Source organism: Palaemon carinicauda, chromosome 13 (assembly GCF_036898095.1).
Source record: "Palaemon carinicauda isolate YSFRI2023 chromosome 13, ASM3689809v2, whole genome shotgun sequence".
NCBI lineage: Eukaryota > Metazoa > Arthropoda > Malacostraca > Decapoda > Palaemonidae > Palaemon > Palaemon carinicauda.
In genome coordinates, this window is record NC_090737.1 from 31,160,740 (window position 1) to 31,183,280 (window position 22,541).

At 37.5% G+C, this 22,541-nt stretch overlaps 1 protein-coding gene and 1 long non-coding RNA gene across 6 annotated transcripts in view; both read left to right on the plus strand.

Moving 5' to 3' along the window:
- LOC137651923 (uncharacterized) overlaps nt 1–22,541 on the plus strand; it is a 338,520-nt gene that overhangs the window by 254,996 nt on the left and 60,983 nt on the right. For 2 of the 5 annotated variants that reach the window (XR_011046133.1, XM_068385131.1), the window contains exons 1-2: nt 9,892–9,967; nt 15,765–15,961. Coding sequence is in view for 4 of the 5 variants with exons in the window: in XM_068385131.1 (XP_068241232.1) it covers nt 15,862–15,961 (100 nt within the window). In the remaining variant the exon portion in view is untranslated. Of the gene's footprint in view, nt 1–9,891; nt 9,968–10,944; nt 11,060–15,764; nt 15,962–22,541 lie in introns of those variants that run through there. The other 3 variants (XM_068385133.1, XM_068385132.1, XM_068385134.1) reach the window with 2 other exon arrangements.
- Nucleotides 1,419–7,959, plus strand: LOC137652257 (uncharacterized). The gene is made up of 2 exons (XR_011046228.1): nt 1,419–1,933; nt 7,563–7,959. It is a non-coding gene; the product is annotated as an uncharacterized lncRNA (long non-coding RNA).

Below are 22,541 nucleotides of genomic sequence, written 5' to 3' on the forward strand. Positions count from 1 at the left end.
AGGAAAGATTAATGAAAGAATATTGTTTGCTGATATTGAGACATGGCGTGTTATACAGTAAAAAGAAATGAAAGAGCATTGTTTACTAATATTGAGACGTGTTGTGTTATACAAGGAAAAGTAGTGAAAGACTTATTTGCTAATATTGAGACCTGAGGTGTTATACAGGAAAAGTAATGAAAGAGCATTGTATACTAATGTTAAAAAGGGGGGTGTTATACAGGAAAAAGTAATGAAAGACCATTGTTTGATAATATAAGAGGAAGAGAAACAAGATAGAATAGTGTGCCGTATTGAAGTCTCAAGCAAGAGATCTCTAACCCAAGACAGTGGAGGACCATGGCATTACCCAAGACGAGAGAACAATGGTTTAATTTTGGAGTGCCCTTCTCCTAGATATTATAGATTTTATAGACATTATAAAATATATAAATTAAAATTGAAGAGCTAAGAAGGCCTAGAAAGCAAGAACTTAAGAAAGTGTTTTACCTTTCTAGTCTTAAAAGGCTATGGCCGATCAAGACTAAAGAGGAAACCCTTAAGAAGTAAATCATATGCTGACCTAAAGGTAATTTCATTCGCTGCCAATAGATGTCCTGAGCATCTGGAACGGCACGTGACCAAAATACTGGTATTCATAAAGACTAAGTGTATATTTTATTTACAAGGCTTAATGTCTTTTAAATTGTATTGATTTTCAAGTGGCATTTACAGGGCTCATTTTTGCCGTATGTATGCTAATATTTTAAATGCTAGGACGACAGGAACTATCGAAGTCTAAATGCAAGAGGAAACATGGTAAGTAAATTCTAAAGCTTTAAAAATCCTATCATGTAATAGACCAGTTTATAAAAGTGAAGTAAAATGATGTAAAACAAATTGCAGCTTATCGTCAAAAACATTATCTCATATTTTTGGTGGAATATAATTGCCTATATGTAGGTTATGAAGATTATTTTTTGTGTTTAAGTAGCCTATAACAATTATGCTTAAACACAGAGTTATGAATTATGATAATGTAATTTCCGTTTCTCATGTTTCTCCCAATTGACATTCCTTATCAAACTGTCTTGTAAATAAAGAATCAGAAAAAAAGAAAATATATATATAAACCACCATGACTGATAAAACAGCTAGCAGGACTCTTTACGTCAAACTAAAAAAGAAAAAAAATCCCCACGAGCCATTCCAAGAACATTTAAGTACCAAAGACGTGTGGGAAAATCCTGTGAGGTGGCAACACTTGGCACTTTCCCAAAATCTTATAAAACCCTGTTTTTTTTTGTTTTTTTTTCCTTGGAAGGTTTATTCAAAATTACTGTTCATTAATGTAATTTTTCAATACTTTTTATCGTTTATAGTTATTTTATAACATTATGATGAACATTCCTTATACACCTGACCAATATCAACAGCAGCAATGCAGTCGTTTCTAGTCCACTGCAGAACAAAGACATCATACATGTCCTTATTCATATCTTGGGTTTGGCCTATTTTCATCACCACGCAGGCCAGTGGTGGTTGGTGATACTGAGAGACTTTAGTCTGATCTCTCACAACAAACCAACCTAGTATATGTAGCCCTGACTAGTAAAGCTTTGCTGATCATAGCGATAAACAAACCCTTTCACCACGTTAAGGTATCTCCATTACCAATACTTGTTTATTACATATATCCGAAATCTCAGAATTAATCATTATCTTTTATCTATCTCACCCACACATTTGGCCTCTTGTTTTCTCACCACATCTATTGCGTAATCCTCTGAAGTATGATTTTTTTCTGTATAAATTAATGTAACAGCAACGAAATAGTGTCAGTTTCTATCGATTTTCGGTGAATGAAGTTCTAGTCCTGAAATCATGAAAGTATTATTGCTTTTATTTTCAGTTGGTATTGTGGCAATGGCCACCCAAGATCCTGAACCTTGCAGTAAGTTTATTATTATTATTATTATTATTATTATTATTATTATTATTATTATTATTATTATTAGCTAAGCTACAGCCCTTGTTGGAAAAAACAGGACGTCATAAGCCTAAGGACACTAACAACGAAAAATAGCCCAGTGAAGAAAAGTAATAAAGAAATAAACTACAAGAGAACAAATAACATAAAACATTTTAATCTTGGTTAATGATAAAATCAGTAAAAGCAATTTAATACAACTCCAAATTTTTTTCCAGCCATTTGTGATAGGAGTCAGAATGTTAACCCAAACTGATGAATATTTAAAACAATGCAATATAAATAGATTACAACATGTGATAAACATCAAATATCTTGAAAGAAACCCAAAACATCCAATTATTCTTTTGAATAATTACATTATACTTGAAATGCAACAAAATACGAATCATATTCAAGCTTATATATAAGCTTGATATAATGATAGTATTTATCTTAATATCGAATATTAGATACGTGCTGCACAATGCCTCACTCAAACCAGCCAACAGAATTAATCAGTCATTTAGACAAGCTGTAAAGTTCATCCTACTCATGATGACGTCCCAAAGACGTATTATTCTTAATAAAGATAATCATTTTGGCAAAACTAGTTCATTCCTCTTATAGAATATGTTATAATGACACCCTATAAGGGATTTAAATGTAATTTCATTGAAATTTGCGCCAGGTTTCGGACAGTAGCACATAGGCGCTCGGAACTCCTTTATGGCCATACCATTCCAGTCCTCTGATTAGCTATAACTTCCTCAGCTGTGATTGGCTGTTGCCTATGAATACTGTAGCTTCACACACACATTGTAACCAAAACAGTCGATTATTCCTTTCAAATAATCTACATTATACTTGAAATGTAACAAAATACGAATTACGGTTACGCATTGTAGTTCCTTCACTATATAAGCTTGATAATATAATAGTATATATTTGACTATCGAATATTAGCCATATGTTACCTAATACCTCACTCAAACCAGCAAATAGAATTAATCAGTCCTCCAGACAGGCTTTTAAAGTTCATCGTACTCTGTACCACGTCAGAAAGACGCATTTTTTCCCAATGAAAATAATTATTTGGTAGTTAGAATGCCTCTGGTAAAATATGTTATTAAAACATCGTTTAAGGAACTATTTCTATACGTTTTGATGAAAATTTATTTATAATTCCCTTAAAATACAAAAGATAAAAAAATCTTCAGGGCCCGTCCCCCCATAGCTAGAGCATTTAAAAACGATCTTATGAAAATTCGCGCAGGTTTTTCAACCAGCAACTCATAAGTCCCCGGAACTCTCTCATGGCGGGATATTCCAGTCTTCTGATTGGCTGTATTTTCTTAACTATGATTGGTTGTTTCCTTTGTTTACAAATTTATACATACACTTTTAACATCGTAGCCATAACCAAATTAATTATTCCTTCGAAAATTATGCATTTATTTAGCTTACGCATTTAAGAACAATATCCAGTATCTATTTTATTAATCAAAGTAATAATAACTTGAGTTTTATTTCGTAAGAAAGTTAATTCATGTCTTAATTAAATACAATAAGTATAAATATTTTACCTCGACCCAGTTGAATTCATTCATAAAATACGAGGTAGTATGACGTCACACACAGCCACCAATCATAGAAGAGGACGAATCAGCCAATAAGAGGTCAGGTATTTCGCGCCAAGGAAACGCTTAAGGTGAAAGAGTTCCTCATAATGGACTGCTGTTGGCAAACGAGTCGCTCGAGATATTTCGTTCAAACGCTCTAATGATCTTTCTTTGTAATTCTATTTCTATTTTATGCATACAACAATGATATTTAAGATCCATATTATTACTAAATGAATGTTTTGCGTTTGTTTCCATAAAATTTGTAGTGTTTAAGTCAGCATTTATCTTTTACCCCTACTCTTTATGATGACATATTTCCTATACGATTTGGTAATGATTTGTTCAATTAATTACATTATACTTGAAATGTAACAAAATAGGAAAAAAGTCCCGTAGTTCCTTCATTATTTAATTCGTATATGATAATAGTATCTATCACGTGTTACTCAATACCCTTTAGACAAGCTGCAAAATTTGTCTTACTCATTACAACGTCACAGAGATGTATTTTGGTAATCAGAAATTATACCTCTGATAAAATGTGTTATAAAAACATCTTATAGGAAAATGTCTAATTTGCTTGAAAATAAAAATTCTTCATCTTCGTTCCCCACAACTAGAGTTTTAATTAAATACGATTGTATGGAAATCCGTGTAGGTTTTTTGAACAGCAACTCATTTAGTCCTCGGAACTTTCTTATGGCGGGATATTTCTGTCCTCTGATTGGCTGTAACTGCCTCAACTGTGATTGGTAGTTGCCTTCGCCAACTACAACTTAACAGACGCATTTGTATCATCGTAGCCAAAACTTAGTCAAGTATTCCTTTGAATATGACGTATTTCCTTAACATATACCTTTCAACAAGATCCATTATTTATTTATTACAAAATTGATAACCATTTTGATTTTATATTCATGAAAATTTTAATTTTTTGGTCATAATTTATCTGCAATAAGTACAGTGTTTTTATCCTTACCGCGTTAAATTCATTCATAAAAATACGATTGTATGACGTCACATACAACCACCAATCACAGCTGGGATAGAATCAACCAATGAGACACCGTATATTTCCCGCTAAAAATGCACATGTGGGAGGGTTCCTCGGGTTTATGTACTGCTGTTGGCGAACCAGTTTATTTCAAGCGTTTTTCGTTCAAACGCTCTAGCTGCAGTTTACGGACAAATTAAATTTGCAAGTAATTCCTTCTAACGCTCTCTAGCTACGTTTTTTCCATCCTAATTAATTTTTATACATATAACGATGGCGTTTAAGTAGCCTAAGAAGAATGTTTTCTTATTTCTTAAATCTTTGAGATATTTAAATGTTTATCAAGCTTCAGTAATCACACTTTTCAAATTTTCTTTTAGGAGTGAAAAACGCATATATGATTTGTATGTAATTATTATTATCATAATTTCTATCATAGTCATTATCATTATCTTTTTGGATATTTTGTGGTAAGGTTGACAATTATGAGTTCATATTTATTGACTTTATAACAAAATATTACCTCAAATCAGAAGCCCAAAGATGAATGAATACTTAGTAAATAGCAATGTATAGGCTATGAATAGTCCTGATTTTTCTTTATATATGTTTATTTTGTGATAATCATTATTAAAACAATGTCTTGAATACAGGATACAAAAGAGATGGTTTTATTAGCGGAAAAAAATTCATATTCAGAATCTATTTTTGCCACGACTGAAAGCAATTGAGAATAGGCTTCTTGTTTTCTTTTCAGTTTACTTGATTGACACATAGGTTGCAAATTCATTTCCCGATGTCGAGATAAAGTTACGGGTGTAGGCCTACTTGGTGATCAGGGTCAAAAGCTTTTCTTGAGAACGTCCAATCAGACTGTACTGTATCAGTCACCTAACATTCTCAAAAAGTTTGATTTATACAAATTGATGAATTTGATATCTATAGCCTAGCGTTGGGGTCTGTGAGGCCGATCAGAGCCATGGTGACTAGTATTTAATGAGATTGTCCCATATTTAGGATGTTTGCCCTGTGACCCATTTCGACCCTCTCCAGGACGCCTTTTGTTCCGTATTTCAATATAGGAAACAAATACAATATACTATTAAAATTGTAGTTATAATATCCTTCAAAGCTGCAAAACATGCTTGATTGTAATATTGTAATGCTTTGACACATGCAATGAGCAGCTCTTTGTAACAAAATCTACAATGAATACACTTCAATACAAAAGAAATCAAAGAAATTGGTCCTGGACAATCTGAACCCAGCTGAGAAGGACTTCGCGTTGCGTCACTGCGTGTGTGACTTCACGTAAGTTGTGTGTCTATAAAGTTCAACTACCTTTTCCAATTTAGGTGTCCCTCATTTCAATTTTCAAAATCTGATCACCCTATAAAAGACTTTTGCTAACACACCAATTTTTCTTCAGTAGTAGAGACAATAGAATGGATATTTTTCTCATTGGCGGATTTCCAATCAAGAAAAGGGCCTAAAAGCGTATCTGAGTTAATGAAACGTTCTGGAAGGTTGGGTTTAATATCCTAGGTTTATTAACAATCATACTCTGAGTTCCTGATAATTTGAATCATGCACTAATTTAAGCTTAAACTCTGCTAAAAGAAATAGATTTATTATGCTCTACAAGCACACAACATATTGATGCGGTATCTTGGATTTCAAATCTTAATAATTCCCTACTACTACTACTACTACTACTACTACTACTACTACTACTACTACTACTACTATTATTATTATTATTATTATTATTGTTGTTGTTGTTGTTATTATAAGCTAAGCTATATCCCTAGTTGGAAAAGTTGTAGGCCTATGCTATAGGCCCAAGGGCTCCAACAGGGAAAAATAGCTCAGAGAGGAAAGGAATCAGGGAAATAGTTGAACTACAAGCGAAGCAATAAACAAATAAAATAAAATATTTTAAGAACAGTAACAACATTAAATTAGATCTTTCATACATAAACTATATAAAAATTAAAAAAAAAAAAGAAAAAAAAAAAAAAAAAAAAAAACAAGAGGAAGAGAAATAAGATCGAACAGCGTGCCCGAGTGTACCATCAAGCAAGAGAACTTTAATTCAAGACAGTGGAAGACCATGGTACAGAGGCTATGGCACTACCCAAGACTAGAGAACAATGGTTTGATTTTATAGTGTCCTTTTAGAAGAGCTGCTTACCACGGCTAAAGAGTCTCTTCCACCCTTACCAAGAGGAAAGTAGCCACTGAACAATTACAGTGTTAACCCCTTGAGCGAAGAAGAATTGTTTGGTAATCTCAGTCTTGTCTGGTGTATGAGGACAGCGGAGAATGTAAAATGAATAGGCCGAACTATTCGGTGTATGTGTAGGCAAAGACAAAATGAGCCGTATCCAGAGAAAGGGATACAGTGTAGTACTATCTCGCCATTTAAAGGACCCAATAACTCTCTAGTGGTAGTATCTCAAAGGGTGACTGGTGCCCTGGCCAACCTACTATCAAGACCTAGAACTAGGTTCTAACGTATTAAGTTGTAATGTCCCACATTGTAATAGTGTCGATAATGAGAATAATATACTAGTAGTGATAATCACTGTTTCTCCACTGCCTTTTTATATTGTGATTAATTCGAAAATCCCTCATTTCATAGAAGATATAATTTCTAATAAGTAATCTTCCTCCTCTAGGTAATAAAGAGCAAGTGACTGGTTATGTTTATATAGATGTATTTCTCTCATATATAATAAAGAGTAAGTGTCTGCTATGTATAAAAACATATTTCTCTCCTGTCACGCTGAGCAGGAGGGTGGAAATGAATAGTCATATCCTGGTAAGTTAGGCTACCCCGAGAGGTACTCTTGGAAACCACAATATCCCACAAATTGCTTAACCAGCGAGTTGTACTTAGGAAGGGTTGGCATATCTATCCAAATATTTAGCAAGCATTTTGAGCGGCCATGTACACTAGTTATTCATAAAAATTCCCATCGTATCTTTCCAGCACCAAGTCCGCCTAAGAATTTGGAGGTGCCTGAGGTCGGATCGACATGGCTTTTAGCAACATTTGAGGACCCAGATGATGTAGCCACTTGCCCCATAGGTGCGTACCTGATTGACTTGTCCGAACCTATACATGGCAACAAGTTTGACACCTGGGAATACTCTCTTAATCGGCTAAATATCAGCAGCCTGCAGCCTGCAACGGACTATGTGGTTACAGTCACCTCCCTCTCAATTGAATTGGTTGAATCTATCCCTGTTTCTGTGAACGCCACCACCTTGGAGGCTTGATGAATGCTACCACCCAGCTGGATCACTGAGCCTGGAATTAGTGTAACATACAATGGACAGATTATTCAAAATATGACATAGCAAAGAAATAAAAATAATATGTAGTCTACTGCGTTTCTTCTAGTAAATGCCTTGATCAATTTCTGGTGGATCGTAGATGATAAACATCATAAGGTCATTTTTTGTTATTCCAAGCCGTATTTTAATGAGATGTACAGTTTGACTCAGGAATTCGTGACACACTTTGCCCTGACAAAGTGCATCCTATCACACCATTTCTGTGCAGAGAGTTCCCGTATTTAGCCCCACCCACTATCTCTCCCATCTCTCCCTACAGCATCTGTTTGGTTACTCGCTATGCAGTAAGGGTGAGACACAATGCATTACCTAGGAGTGAGGTGTGCCAGGAATTCCTGTGTCCAACTGTACCTGCCAGAATACGTCTGATAATTGAATTTTTGCCAAGGACTACAAAATAATATTGTTACAACAGTTTCCTTCAGGTAGACACTGGAATGCGTAGTCCAAGGTTTTACCAAAACTGTTGGATGCAAATCGCGCAGCAGGGGCCTGGTAGGGGCGGTGTATATATATATATATATATATATATATATATATATATATATATATATATATATATATATATATATATATATATATATATATATATATATAAATATATATATATATATTCCACTAATCAGAGATTTGTTTATGGGAGTCTCTATGGCCAAGTGATAGTTTCCCTTTTTCTGGTTGTTCTCTAGCAAAGTGTTTTCACGTTCTTAGAAAAGAACGTTTATCCCGTTTTAACAGTCAAATGTCTGTTCTTTATTTTATACACAATTATTAAGATTTGGAGAATTGCTTACCCTTTGATCAAAGCTGCATTGGCCCACAAGGTTTGTCATTTATATAAAGTTTAGATACATTGCTTTTAAGTGCTCTCTAGAATGAATAATATCAGGTATAAATTTGTGGTTCTCTATCTATCTATCTATCTATCTATCTATCTATCTATCTATATATATATATATATATATATATATATATATATATATATATATATATATATGTGTGTGTGTGTGTGTGTGTATGTGTGTGTGTGTGTGCGCGCGCGTGTGTGTGTGCGCGCGCGTGTGTGTGTGGTAAACAAAATGAGATTATGAAATATAGAATACAGTACCACTTTCTATAAAAACGACAGTACTTAATGAGAAGGTTTTACCAGTATTAACTTACGCGTCAGAAACTTAGAACCTTACTATAGCCTTAAAACATAAGCTAGTTACAACTCAGAGAGCTATGGAAAGAATAATGATGAGAATAACACTAAGGGACAGAAAAAGAGCAACATGGATACGAGAGCAAAATAAAGTAAAGCTATTCTAACAACTTATAAGAAAAAGAAATGGACATGGGCATGGCTATAATTAGAGTGACAGAATAGAAGATGATAATATATTCATGATCAGTTGGTTATTATGGAATATGAAAAGTGGACAACTGGCTGGAGGCCTACTCAGTCCTCACCCTTTACGCCCCTGCTGATTCTTTTAGTGTGGCTTTATGCTTTTTTTCAATTCTATGTCGCCTGCAGCTGTTGTAGTTTGGGTTGTAATTATAATAACTTTCTTATTAGAAGAACAAGAACAACTTGGTATGATGGCACTGGAAATATAACGTTGAATAATAGAGTTTATTTAAACATACTGAAGATATGTAACAAGAAAAATAAAAGGCCTGCAAACAATTATCTATTATTTGAGAAAATATGTTAATATTTTGTATTTATTTCTAATTACTCCGTATATGATGATATAAGGAGAAATCTAGATTAAATTTCATGCAATAAACATACCGGGAAGGTTGAAATAACTTGTTAATCACTTATAGAGATATATTAATAATAGAAAAGGCTTTATCAAAAGCCTATGATATACCATGAGAAAAGAAAACTAATTGGAAAAGATCTATCATGAAAAGCTAATTAAAACGAGCCGATGACGAGCCGTTACATAGCTAAAGACCCTCATTTACTACTAATCGTTATATTTTTGAAGTTTATTTTGAAAATCCTTATAATAAAAGTGATTGGTTTTCTGTGATTTACAGGTAATGTAAAGTCGACTGTCTATATTATATTAGATAATTTAGATTAGCGATGTATGAAGTTGGTTTGGAAAGGAGTAAACTATCTAATTACTTGTCAAATCGATTTTCTTTATGGGGTAATTTTTGTTTATCTTTGTTTGAAATACGATATTATGAAGGCAGATGTATGATTTACGAAATTTGATTTGAGTGTTACCTTGTCAGCATTGAAACTAATTGGAAAGCAAACTCAGGGTTGAGACTTAGTCTTAGGGTAAGGTAAGGATACGGCGGCTTAACGGAGGTGGTTTCGCAAGGGCTACCCAGTAAGTAAAGATAAGTCTCCTAGGTTAGGTTAGGTGAGGAGCCTTAGGTTGAATGGTGCTTTTGTATTTCTTTCCTGTGTAAAGTGTGGGGGGGTGTATGTACGATAGCGGCCACCTGTACGTTTGATTACGGCTAACTTAGAATACGGCAGTGTAAGGGGGGTTGCAGGATGGCGTGAGCCCCCCCCCGTGAGGTAAGTAGGTAAGGACATGGCTTGTAGGTTAGGTTAGGGAGGAAAGTTGAGGTTAGTTGATGTTCATTGTTAATCCACAAGGGAGGAACTGGCCGCTGACATATAAATGCTCCAAGTGTGGCTTTTCAGTCATAACTGTCCGTCCCAACCAATTACATAGGTTCCGGAGTCACCAGTAAGTTTAAGATATAATTATGGTAGGCTTAAATTGGCTGGAGGTGCACTGTTGAAGCTCATTACTGTTACTGATAACAGGCATAGAGAATGTCCATATCTCTCATCCGTTAGTGTTCCAGAGCAGTATATGTAGCGTGGGGACAATCATAAAATGGTAATTAGAGTGGGGTAATAGGTTAGTGTAGTTAAGATGTATTTGCTTAATTCTTGAACTGTGACCTAACCTCCTACAAACGCTCTGTTATATTATTATTATTATTATTATTATTATTATTATTATTAGTATTATTATTATTATTTCTAGATAAGCTACAAGCCTAGTTGGAAAAGCAGGATGCTATAAGGTCAAGGGCTCCAATAGGGAAAAATAGGCCAGTGAGGAAAGGAAACAAGGATATAAATAAACTATAAGAGAAGTAAGGAACATTTAAAATAAAATATCTTAAGAACATTAACAATATTAAAATAGATCTTTCATATATAAACTAAAAACTTAAAAAAAAAAAAAAAAGTAAGAGAAATAAGATAGAATAGTGTGCCCGAGTGCACCCTCAAGCAATAGAACTTTACCCCAAGACAGTGAAAGACCATGGTACAAAGGCTATGGCACTACCCAAGATCAGAGAACAATGGTTTGATTTTGGAATGCCCTTCCACTAGAAGAGCTGCTTACCATAACTAAGGAGTCTCTTAAACTCTTACCAAGAGAAAAGTAACCACTTAACAATTACATTACAGTAGTTAGCCCCTTGAGTGAAGAAGAATGTTCTGGTAATCTCAGTGTTGTCATGTGCCTGAGGTCAGAAGAGAATGTGGAAAGAACAGACCAGACTATTCGGTGTATGTGTATAGGTAAGGGAGAAATGTGCCGTAACCAGAGAGAGGGATCCAATCTATTACTGACTGGCCAGCCAAAGGACCCAATAACTCTTTAGCATAGAATTGAACTCGCTACGAGTATAGATCACCAGGTTTGTCGTTCGCATAGAAAATTAGAATCCATCCTATCCATGTAGTTACCCTGAATAATAGACCTCAAGGATGCATACTTCCAGATCCCTGTCCACCCCTCCAGTAGGAAGTATCTAAGGGTGAAATGGGGTACCCAAACATTGCAGTTCAAGACCCTCTGCTTCGGTCTATCCACAGCCCCTCAGGTCTTCACGAGGATCTTCGCGACAGTCTCAGCCTGGGCACACGAACAGGAACAGACTTACCTCGACCCCTACTCTGGGTAGGGGGAGAAGGCAGAGAAGCTCTATCCGACGGGACACCGGGCGAAGTGAGAGGCGAAGAGACGTTGGGCTTCCTAGGAGACCGTCGAGAGGCTTTCTTCTTTTTCGTGCCGTAACGCACCCACTGCACTTCATTCCAGGACTCGCACTCCGGACGCATGGCTGTAGGGGAACACACTCTGCCCCTACACGACGAACACAAGGAGTGTGGGTCAACTTCAGGTTTTGAGAGAAAAGCACCACACGATTTGCCGGCCATAGGCCCAGGGCAATGACGGGGCTGCTCCATAACGCACTAGCAATGTACCGCGAGACACAGGAACACAGAGGGAAAGGAAGGGAAGCACACAAGGGACCACGTGGGACACACAGGGATCGGGGACACAAAGGGTCGCACTGGGTTAAGAGAGAGCGTTGGTGTGTTAACGCCGACGCGACCAGAAACTTAATGAGGAGCGAGACCTGAGAAAGCATGCTCTCTGACCCCGGGGTCATCTCTGGGCGCGTATCACTCCGCCAGAGACTACCCTGCATAGAGAACGGGAATAGGGTAAACTACAGAAAATTCTGGTCGGATGGGAGGAGATCCCAGATACTCCTAAGAAAGTAGTTCGAGGTAAGTACTGTTAGGAAAAATACAAATTACTTAAAATTTGTTATATTTACGAGTATGTTGGTCAACAAATTAATACTAATTACAGTGAACCCTCGCTATTTCGCGGTTCGACCATCGCGGATTCACCACTTCGCGGATTTTTTCCATAACCCATATATATACAGTAACATATATACATATATATGTATGCATGTATTTATGTATATATGTATGTATGTATATATGTAGGTATGTATATGTGTATACATATAAATATATATATATATACACACACACACATATATATATATATATATATATATATATATATATATATATATATATATAATATATATATATATATATATATATATATATATATATATATATATATATATATATATATATATATATATATCTAAAGTAGGAAGATGTGATGTAGTTCTAAGGGAATAGTATGGGAAATATGTCTGGGTAATAAGCAAAGCTCTACCTCCAGTTTGTTTCTTCATTATGATCAGAGATAAATGTAAACAAAAAATTGGTTGCCATTTTTTAACGTGCTTTTTAGCGTGTTTAGGAAACGCATGATATAAAATTGCCTTTAATATTTGTGCCTGTTTTAGTTTAGGGTACTGTAGTACTGTACATGCATTAAGTGTTCTGTACATTAAAGGGTAGTTTGTTAACAGTACTACGTACAAGGGAAGGTTTTAAAAGTCTGAATATACATGTTGAATAAATAGGTAAATATGGTGTCACTACTTCGCGGATTTTCACCTATCGCGGCCGCGTCTGGAACCTATCTACCGCGATAAACGAGGGTTCACTGTATTCATATACTGGTCTTTGCTCAGCCATGGCTCGATTCGCTCGCTAATAAGCATTATATCGCTGCTCCTCTTTTCTGGTTAGCGGTACATATTGTTCTATGCGAGATAGCCAACTGGGCAAGTATTTTGGTGGAAAAAAGTCAGTGACCCAACTACTCACACACTTACCCTTGAACTCCTATTTAGTGGTCACAATAATCATCTCTAATGCCTACCTTGGTTCTAACCGAAATTATTAGACAGGCATGTTTTTTTTTTTTATTATAGACACACTTCATTCTGTAGTAGGCCAATTAAAAAAAAGAATATACAACTATACAATTTTTGTCTTGTGATAGGACTGTATTTCTGAAATTAAGATGGGATTTTATCACTGTTTTATGTGGTTCAAACAATTTTGATATAATTTTCTGGAGTGTTTAATGCATACCCCAAGACTAACTACAAAGTGGGCACCTGATGGTGAAATAACCTGAAGGAATTTTTTTTTTAGATTGAGGGCTGTAAGGTATCTCTTATTTGGCAATTAATTGAGCTGTGAATGGTATTTGGGATTTCAAGCATTCAGTAAGTGTAGTAAATTCAAGTTGTTTTGATTCAATCAGGTTTTTTGTGGAAGGAAAGCAGAAAAATAGTGAAATATGAGGCTGCATCTTAAACCTTACTTAACAAAGGGTACAATGTCTTTACCTAACTTCCTCTTTGCCACACAGCAAAACAGGACTCTCCCTGTGTAATGCTCCCCCATTCCAGACCCATGGACAGTGTTCAAAGATGCCTTCCAACACCCATGGGATCATCTGGACTTGTACGCCTTTCGTATATTCAGTCTAATCTGTCCTTTAATCAACAGGATGTTGATTATACCAGGAATTAGGATAACTCTGGTGGTTTCCAGTGGCCCTTGCTTCTCTGTCACCCACATCTTCAGGGGTAAGACCGGTTTGTGAAGATTTTGGATCTTCATGGGGGGAGGCTATCAAGCATCTACTCAGAGCAAAAGGCTTTTTGCTAGACACTGCACAAGAGGTGTCTGGATATCTGCAACGGTCCTCTGCATCGTACTATAAGAGATAGTGAGCCATCCTCTGTGATCGTTGTTGTAAAAGGGATTTTCTCTAGTTGGAGTAATTCTAGCGCTGATTGCAGTTATCCTCATCTCCTTTCTAGAAAGAAGCTCCTCTCAGTCACAGCTGTCAAAGGCTACCACTCAGCCTTGAGTGTGGTCTATCTAGTGAAGGGCTTACGGTCCATCAAATTTCTTATTCCTGATCTAGATATTAATGTTTGGCACCATCGTTCAATTAGGTCTTAAGATTTTTCCTCTGCTTCATAGGAGTTGTTTATGCTCATGAGGAGCTTTGAGCATTATTACCCACCATGGGGCCTCAGGCCCCAGGAGTGGGACATGACCCATGTCCTCAGTGCTCTTATGCATACCTCATATGAGCCTTTGAGGATTTCATCAGATATGGAGCTGACTCTGAAGACTGTCCCTTTGATAGCCTTAGTATTGGCAAAGAAAGTCAGTGAGTTGCAAGGACTCTTATTTAGTCACACCAAGGCAGTTGGGTGGAAGGATGTGTACTTCAATTTTGTGCTACAATTCGTAGCCAAAACCAAGAATCCGTCAGTAAATGATCCCAAGTTTTAGACCTTTTCCATCCCCTCTCACCATGAAGGGCCATGTGGTGATTGAGAAGAGATGCATTTGTGTCGTAGGAGGCTCTGTAGTACTATCTGTAAAGGACTATAACCTCAAGACTGACTGTCAAAGACTTTTCGTTAGCATGGACATGACCAAGAAAGAGGTGTCAGGGAACATTGTCTTTTTCTGACTTAATGCAATAATCCTCAAAGCATTCACCTCAATTAAAGAGGGGGTTGGGGTACCAGAGCTCACACTTATTCAGCACCTTTGCCTTTTGTGTTGTAGTCATCTTGCTCAATTTGGTAGGGGTAGGTTTAGCAGATGATGATTCTTTCTTAGGGCCATTGGAAAAAAGCTCATAAGCACGCAAGATGTTAAAACTACAATGGTAATATTTAAGTTATTGCTTTGTGATAAAATGAACCGAGTTTTTGTGATATAAGGATAGAATATTTCATATGAACCCATAAGCTGTATACAGTAGTAAGCTCCTTTCTCTTGACTCCTTTGAGCACACAAATATATGAATGATGTCTTTATATATATAATAAAAAAAGTTCTTTTGTGTTATAGATGCTGAATTTTCATATGGTTGTTTTAGTTAATATGATTTTTTTCTTGTATGATGTCCTATTTCTCTTCACTTTGCTGTTTCCTTCTTTTCACTTTTTCTGTGAAAGCAAATCTTTGGTCTGTTTTCTTTGTTCCATAAGAAATGTATACATTTTGATAGGTTATGATGAATGATTATTATTCTTGGGAAATCTGTGTACAGTACTGTATTTGAAATTGGTTATTATTTTACAGGTAATTATAAAAACAAGAGTCCTTTGCTCACATTACACCCTTTAAGAAACCTTGATGATGGGAAAATTTAAGATAAATCAGGATTGTACATAGACCAATGTATTCTTCAGCCATTTATCACAAACTGATAAGAAATATGGAAGAATTAGAAAAGGCAGATTGTCTTTCAGAAGATGATGCTGGAAAAATATTGAAAGGTATGTCAGTAAGATCTCTTTGTTATATTTGTTAACTTTTAGCAATGTTATATGTAAATATTTTCCTTTCAATACTTCTCAGTTGGAGCTACATAAAATTTTATCACGAATGTTAACTACTGATTTGCTGATAAAGTATACAGTACCATAAAAATAAGTCTATTGAATATTAATCTGTCACTTGTTCTTACACAAATGAAAACCTTCACCCTTTAATAGGAGTATGATTTCAGGAAAACTGAAAACTCAGTTGTTTGAATTCATAATGAAGTGTCGGTAGTTACTGTTAGGTGACTTGGAAGCCCTGCCTCCCTGCCAGCTACCTAAGTAGCCACTTTAACTTCAGCCACAAAGTAGTTCGGACAAACTTGGTGTGACAAATTGGGCTATATTTACTTTTTTTATAGATTGTTGTGTGACATTTGGAATGGAGAATCCATATGCGGGCAATAGCGTTGCTGTTACAGAACTAACTCTGGGAACATCAGTCGAGAGGCTAGGGACTCAGCCCACAATCTTTTCAACTTCTAAAACTGCTATTATGGAAACTATGGCAATGGCAAACCTCCAAGCAACTACCTGGTTGGACTATTGCTCTGGAACAGTGGCTTACAGTTCTTTGCTCCTTCTCAGAATCTGTCGAATCATGAGAAAAGGAAAAATTTTATGGACCCTGTTCTGTCAGGGGTGAAGGTAGTTGCCTTTCTAGCCCACTAGTTAGCAAATCAATGGATCATCTGGGTTCTTGAAAGGAGGGATGTAGTAACAGCCAAATTTGCATAGCAAATCGGGCAACAAGAGGCATTGGCATTAATGACTTAATCAGCCAGAGCTCAGCTCTCTTTCCTCCTGAAAAAGTAGAAGGAATGGTGGAAAAGTGGAGGAAGACACGCCAAGACTCTGTTCTCCACCATGCTGTCACTTTTAAGAAGTCCGGGACTTGAATGCCAATCCTGAAGACCAAAGTATTGACTACTGGAGTTGGCCTTGAAGAAATTCCCCATGATCTCAAGATCAAGATTTATTACTCCAGTAGATTCTACCTTCAGAAGATCTGCTGATTTCATTTACCCCATTCGACCCTGTTATGGACAACAGAAGGGGAATGGGCAGGAGAGGAACCAGAGGATGCTAGGGAAGGCAGTCCCCTCTTTTCACTGCCACAAGTTGGGGGTTGCCTGGTGAGCCAATGGGCAAAATGGCAGAGCCATGGAACAGAGGAATGGAAAGTAAGTGTTCTTTGGAATGGATAATGCATTCCATTCATTGGCTCTCATCCTCCCCTCACTTGTCCGATCTGGAGATCTTATTTTCCCTCTCCTGTGGGATAGCACTCAAGAGCAATTCTGTGTTCGCAATCATACATGCTCACTTCTTAACACCCACCCATACCTTCTCACCTCATAGTGCTCATACATACTCACCTCTTAACGTTCATAGGTGCTCACCTCTTAGCGCTCATATGTTGTCAACTCTAAGAGCTTATACTCACTTGCCCCTGTGCGATCATATGTGATTGTCTGTATGCGCTCATAGGCGCTTGTCTCTACTCGCTCATATGCGCTTGCCTTTACGCACTCATTTGCGCTTGCTTCTATGTACTCTTATGCGTTTGCCTCCATGCACTCACACAAGCTCAAATCTATGCGCTGATACAGTACTGGCTTATCTCTACTGTATGCACTGAACCCAGTCCAAAGACAATCCCAATCTAGCTGGGTAAACTCTTCATAGGTACAGTCCGTTAGACTGTAACCCAAGACGAGTGCAGGGGCAAGAGATTCACCTCAGGCAGACCCCATAGGGTGCAGACTGAGTTTGTTAAGAGCTGGGCTCCAGTGATCAAGTTTTAAGTCTCCCATATTTGCTGGTAATGGGGGATGCTAGTCATTGGAGTCGTCGGTGGGAGGGGTAACTACCCCCACTATGCAAACCTATTTAGAGGCAGTCTCTCTCTCTGATAGAGGACTGGTCCGTGCTGAAACCTCTTCTCATGTTGAGCCACATGGGATAGGAGGACTGACGTCCTCAGATAACAGGTGGATAACCCGGCTTACTACTTCTTTACAAACCAGCCCCTCTATTGACGACCTGGAAACTGAAAAGGACCATTTTACTGATGTTCAAAAACCAAGTAATTTGGGTACCATAGGGAAACTGCGAATCTTTCATTTCACCCAAATTCCCATAGAAACTGATTAAGATATGCTGAATAAAACATTTCAGTGTTATGGTAGTATCAAAGAAATTCAAATGAGGTTTGAAAATGACAAATGGGATTCATGGATATCATTCGATAATCATGATGAAGCATTTAATGTAATCAGTGACATTATGAATATTAAAATCAATAATATGAATATCAGGTGTGCTATTTGTGATGGGATAGCTAAGGATCTAGATATATACAAACCTGCATATTGGATTGATAGAGATATATCATTGTTATTATTATTATTAGTAGTAGTAGGGGATTCAGCATTATGAAGCTTCATCTGTGGTGGATAATGTGGGAGGGTGGGCTGTAGCACCCCTAGCAGTACCAGCCGAACTCAGTTGAGTCCCTTGTCAGGCTGGGAGGAACGTAGAGAGGAGAGGTCCCCTTTTCTGTTTCATTTGTTTGATGTCGACGACCCCCCAAAATTGGGGGAAGGGCCTTGGTATATGTATGTATTATTATTGTTATTATTATTATTGTTATTATTATTATTATTATTATTATTATTATTATTATTATTATTATTATTATTATTATTATTAATTGCTAAGCCACAACCCTAGTTAGAAAAGCAGGATGCTATGAGCGCAGGGGCTCCAACAGGGAAAATAGCCCCGTTAGGAAAGGAAACAAGGAAAAATTAGATATTTTAAGAACAGTGACATGATAATAAATATTTCCTAAATAAACTATAAAAACCTTAACAAAATAAGAATAGAAGTAAGATAGAATAGTATGCGCGAGTGTACCCTCAAGCAAAAGAACTCTAACCCAAGGCATTGGAAGACCATGGTACAAAGGCTATGGCACTACCCAAGACTAGAGAACAATGGTTTGATTTTGGAGTGTCTTGCTCCTAGAAGAGCTGCTTACCATAGCTAAAGAGTCTCTTCTACCCTTAGCAAAAAGAAAGTGGCCACTGAACAATTACTGCACAGTAACCTTGGCTGAAGAAGAATTGTTTGGTAATCTCAGTGTTGTCAAATGTATGAGGACAGAGGAGAATATGGAAAAAATAGGCCACACTTTTTGGTGTGTGTAAGCAAAGGGAAAATGAACCGTAACCAGAGAGAAGGATCCTATATTGTATTATCTGGCCAGTGAAAGTACTAAGGCAATTGTACCCTCCAAGAGAAAGTCAAAAACACCCAAGTGGGTTATTGCTCAAAAGAGAGCACAAGAAATTATTTCGAGATATGCAAATTTCTTCAAAAGAAAGTAGGTACCATCGTAATAGGATATATATCTCGTTTTGTAAAGAACAGTTTCCATATAAGTGCCAAATCACAATCACAATATGTCATACTATGCAATTTAAAGACAGAGAATAATAACATAAGGTTGTATGTGAAGCCCCATCTAAACTCCAGTTATGAAAGGGGAGTAATTTTCAGTAAAGACTAGTATGAGTTTATGGAAGAAGAGATACTGATCATGTGTCCTTTAACTGTATGGAAAGTGCATAAAGTCCCTGGAACATCAATGATTATCCTTACTTTCCAGGATGCTGATGTGCCTTTTCCACATTGACATAGAAAATGAACTGATTAAAGTTCGAACTTTTAAGCAGAAGCCACTATACTATGTTTTAATTACTTCAGATTTAAGCATCCTTCTAAATTTTGCAAGAATGAAAAAAATGTGTAGTACTTGCTCTAATGTTTACCATGGAGAATGTATACTAGAGGTCAATTGTTTAAACTGCAACTTAAATCACAAATCTACTGATAGGAGTTGCCAGCAGTATAAGTTAGAAGAGGCTCCCCTCAATAAATCCAGTATCCAAACTTATAAATGTGGGGCTTGCCAAGAGACTATTGAGTACATCAACAAGCTATGCAAAGGCATTGAAATCAGGAGGAAAATGCAGCAGGAGGCATCCAATCCCCCTATTACTGCCAGCATTTCCCCCCAAAAAAATTTGCCATCTTCTGATAACGTGCGGCATGATAGGGCAAGAATATCACCTCCTAAGTAGGTTGGCCAGGGCACCTGCCACCTGTTGAGATATTACTGCTAGAAATGTATTGGGTCCTTTGACTGCCCAGACAGTACTACATTGGATCCTTCTCTCTGGTTACGGTTCATTTTCCCTTTGCCTGCATATACACTGAATAGTCTTGCCTATTCTTTAGATATTCTTTTCTATCCTCATACACCTGACAACACTGAGATTACCAAACTAATCTTCTCTCAAGGGGTTAACTACTGCACTTTAATTGTTCAGTGGCTACTCTCCTCTTAGTAAGGGTAGTAGAGACTCTATAGCTATGGTAAGCAGCTCTTCTAGAAGGACACTCCAAAATCAAACCATTGTTCTCTAGTCTTAGGTAGTGCCATAGCCTCTGTACCATGGTATTCCACTGTTTTGGGTTAGAGTTTACTTGCTTGAGGGTACACTCGGGCACACTATTCTATGTTAGTTCGCTTCCTCTTATTTTGTTAAAGTTTTTATAGTTCATATATGAAATATTTATTTTAATGTTATTGTTTTTGAAATATTTTATTTTGATTGGTAATTATGTCTCTTGTTTCCTTTCCTCACTGGGCTATTTTCCCAGTTGCAGCCCCTAGGCTAATATCATCCTGCTGTTCCAACTAGGGTTGTAGCTTGGCAAGTAATAATAATTATAATAATAAGGCTTTGCCCACCTCTATTAAACCTTTGTCCCCCATTACAAAGGATAATACTAACCTCTCACAGGCTATATCTTTGCCTGATTTGATGGAGGTTTCACATAAAACAGAGTTATCAGGTGCACTGGTAGTGAGGGAAACACCAAAACCTGATAAATCACCACCTCTTAATAGGAAGAGAGAGAGAGAGACAGAGAGAGAGAGAGAGAGAGAGAGAGAGAGAGAGAGAGAGAGACCTTCATCTCTCTCATCCCCTTCCATTAAAAATACCAAAGTTATGACATCAAGTAGATATGTTTTGTCTGTTGATTTTTCAATATTTAACTTAGCCGGTGATTATAATAGCTGCAACTCTGTTGCCCGACAGACAACTCTACGGTAAAAACTCGCCAGCGATCGCTACACAGGTTGCGGGTGTGCCCAACAGCGCCATCTGTCGTCCAGATACCCAGTACTCAATGTAAACAAAGACTCAATTTTCTCTCTGTCGAGCTATCGACAAGACGTACTTACTCGCTGTTGCTAAACTGGAGTTTTTTCACAACTAATTGGTGAAGTACTTTATTCTAGTTTTGAGCTTTCGCTGTGCAGGGTTTCTCTTCACACAAATCCTTGAACTCTTTTTGATAACGGATTCTTTGTTGATGACTTTTTGATAGTTTTTGAATTTCCCTTTGACCAATTCAAAATGGCTGACCCTTCACAAGTCCCAAAATTTAGGAAGTGCAATGCTAGGGACTGTTCAAGGCGTCTTCCGAAGGCTTCTATCGACCCTCACACTGTTTGTTCCAATTGTCGGGATAAAACCTGTCAATTGGAAGATCGGTGTGAGGAGTGCGTTGGGCTTTCGGAATTTGATTTTATCGAATTCCAAAAGTATACACGTAGGCTAGAGAGAGATAGAGTTAGGAGAAGTTCTTCTCGTTCTGTTGATATATCCTCTCCTCATGCCCCACAACCTATTCCTTCCCCTGTAGTGGTTGCTCCTACCCCCCCTCCTGGCACTCAGGAACCTTCGATGGCTGATATGATGCGTGCCATCCAGGCTCTGGGTGAGAGAGTTGAGTCCCTTGCTAGTGACCGTAATCAGCTCATGGCGGATGTGAGGGAGCTTAAGTGCAAAAGTGCAGTGGGAAGTGCTAAAGTGCCGAGTGATAGTGTTGTGGATAGTGTTGCGCTTGAGGGTTCGTCTGTTCGTGCCTGTCGTCCTCCTAGTCCGGGACCTCTTGCAAGCTCCCAAGTCCAGGGGAGAAGCAATGTCGTACGACAAATGGGTTCGAGAGGCTTTAATCAGCGAACAGACGTTCCCTCCGTGGTATCGGGCGTATCTACCCAAGATCGCCCCTACCTAACTAAGACGAGAGAGCCCATTTATACCTCGTCTTCGGAAGGTGTTTCTCGCAAGAAACCCTGGACCAAGGTCTCACGACCGCTTAAACGCAAGTCGGTCCCTTCAGCGCAAGTCCAACGGCCCGGTTGTAGCCACTGGGTCAGTTCGGACTCGCTGCCGTCATCCGATGACTGCTCACCGCCTAAGAGAGGCAAAGCGGTACCGCTTCAGACAGTAACACCGTCTGTCGCCGCACCTGCTCCTGTAGACCCTAAGTGGTCTCTACTGCAAGACATGCAGTCTAAACTAACGTCTCTAATGCAGGACTTTAGTGCGGAGAAGGTTGCTGCCGCACCAGCTAGTGCAGTATCTAGCCTACAACCTTCCACACGATC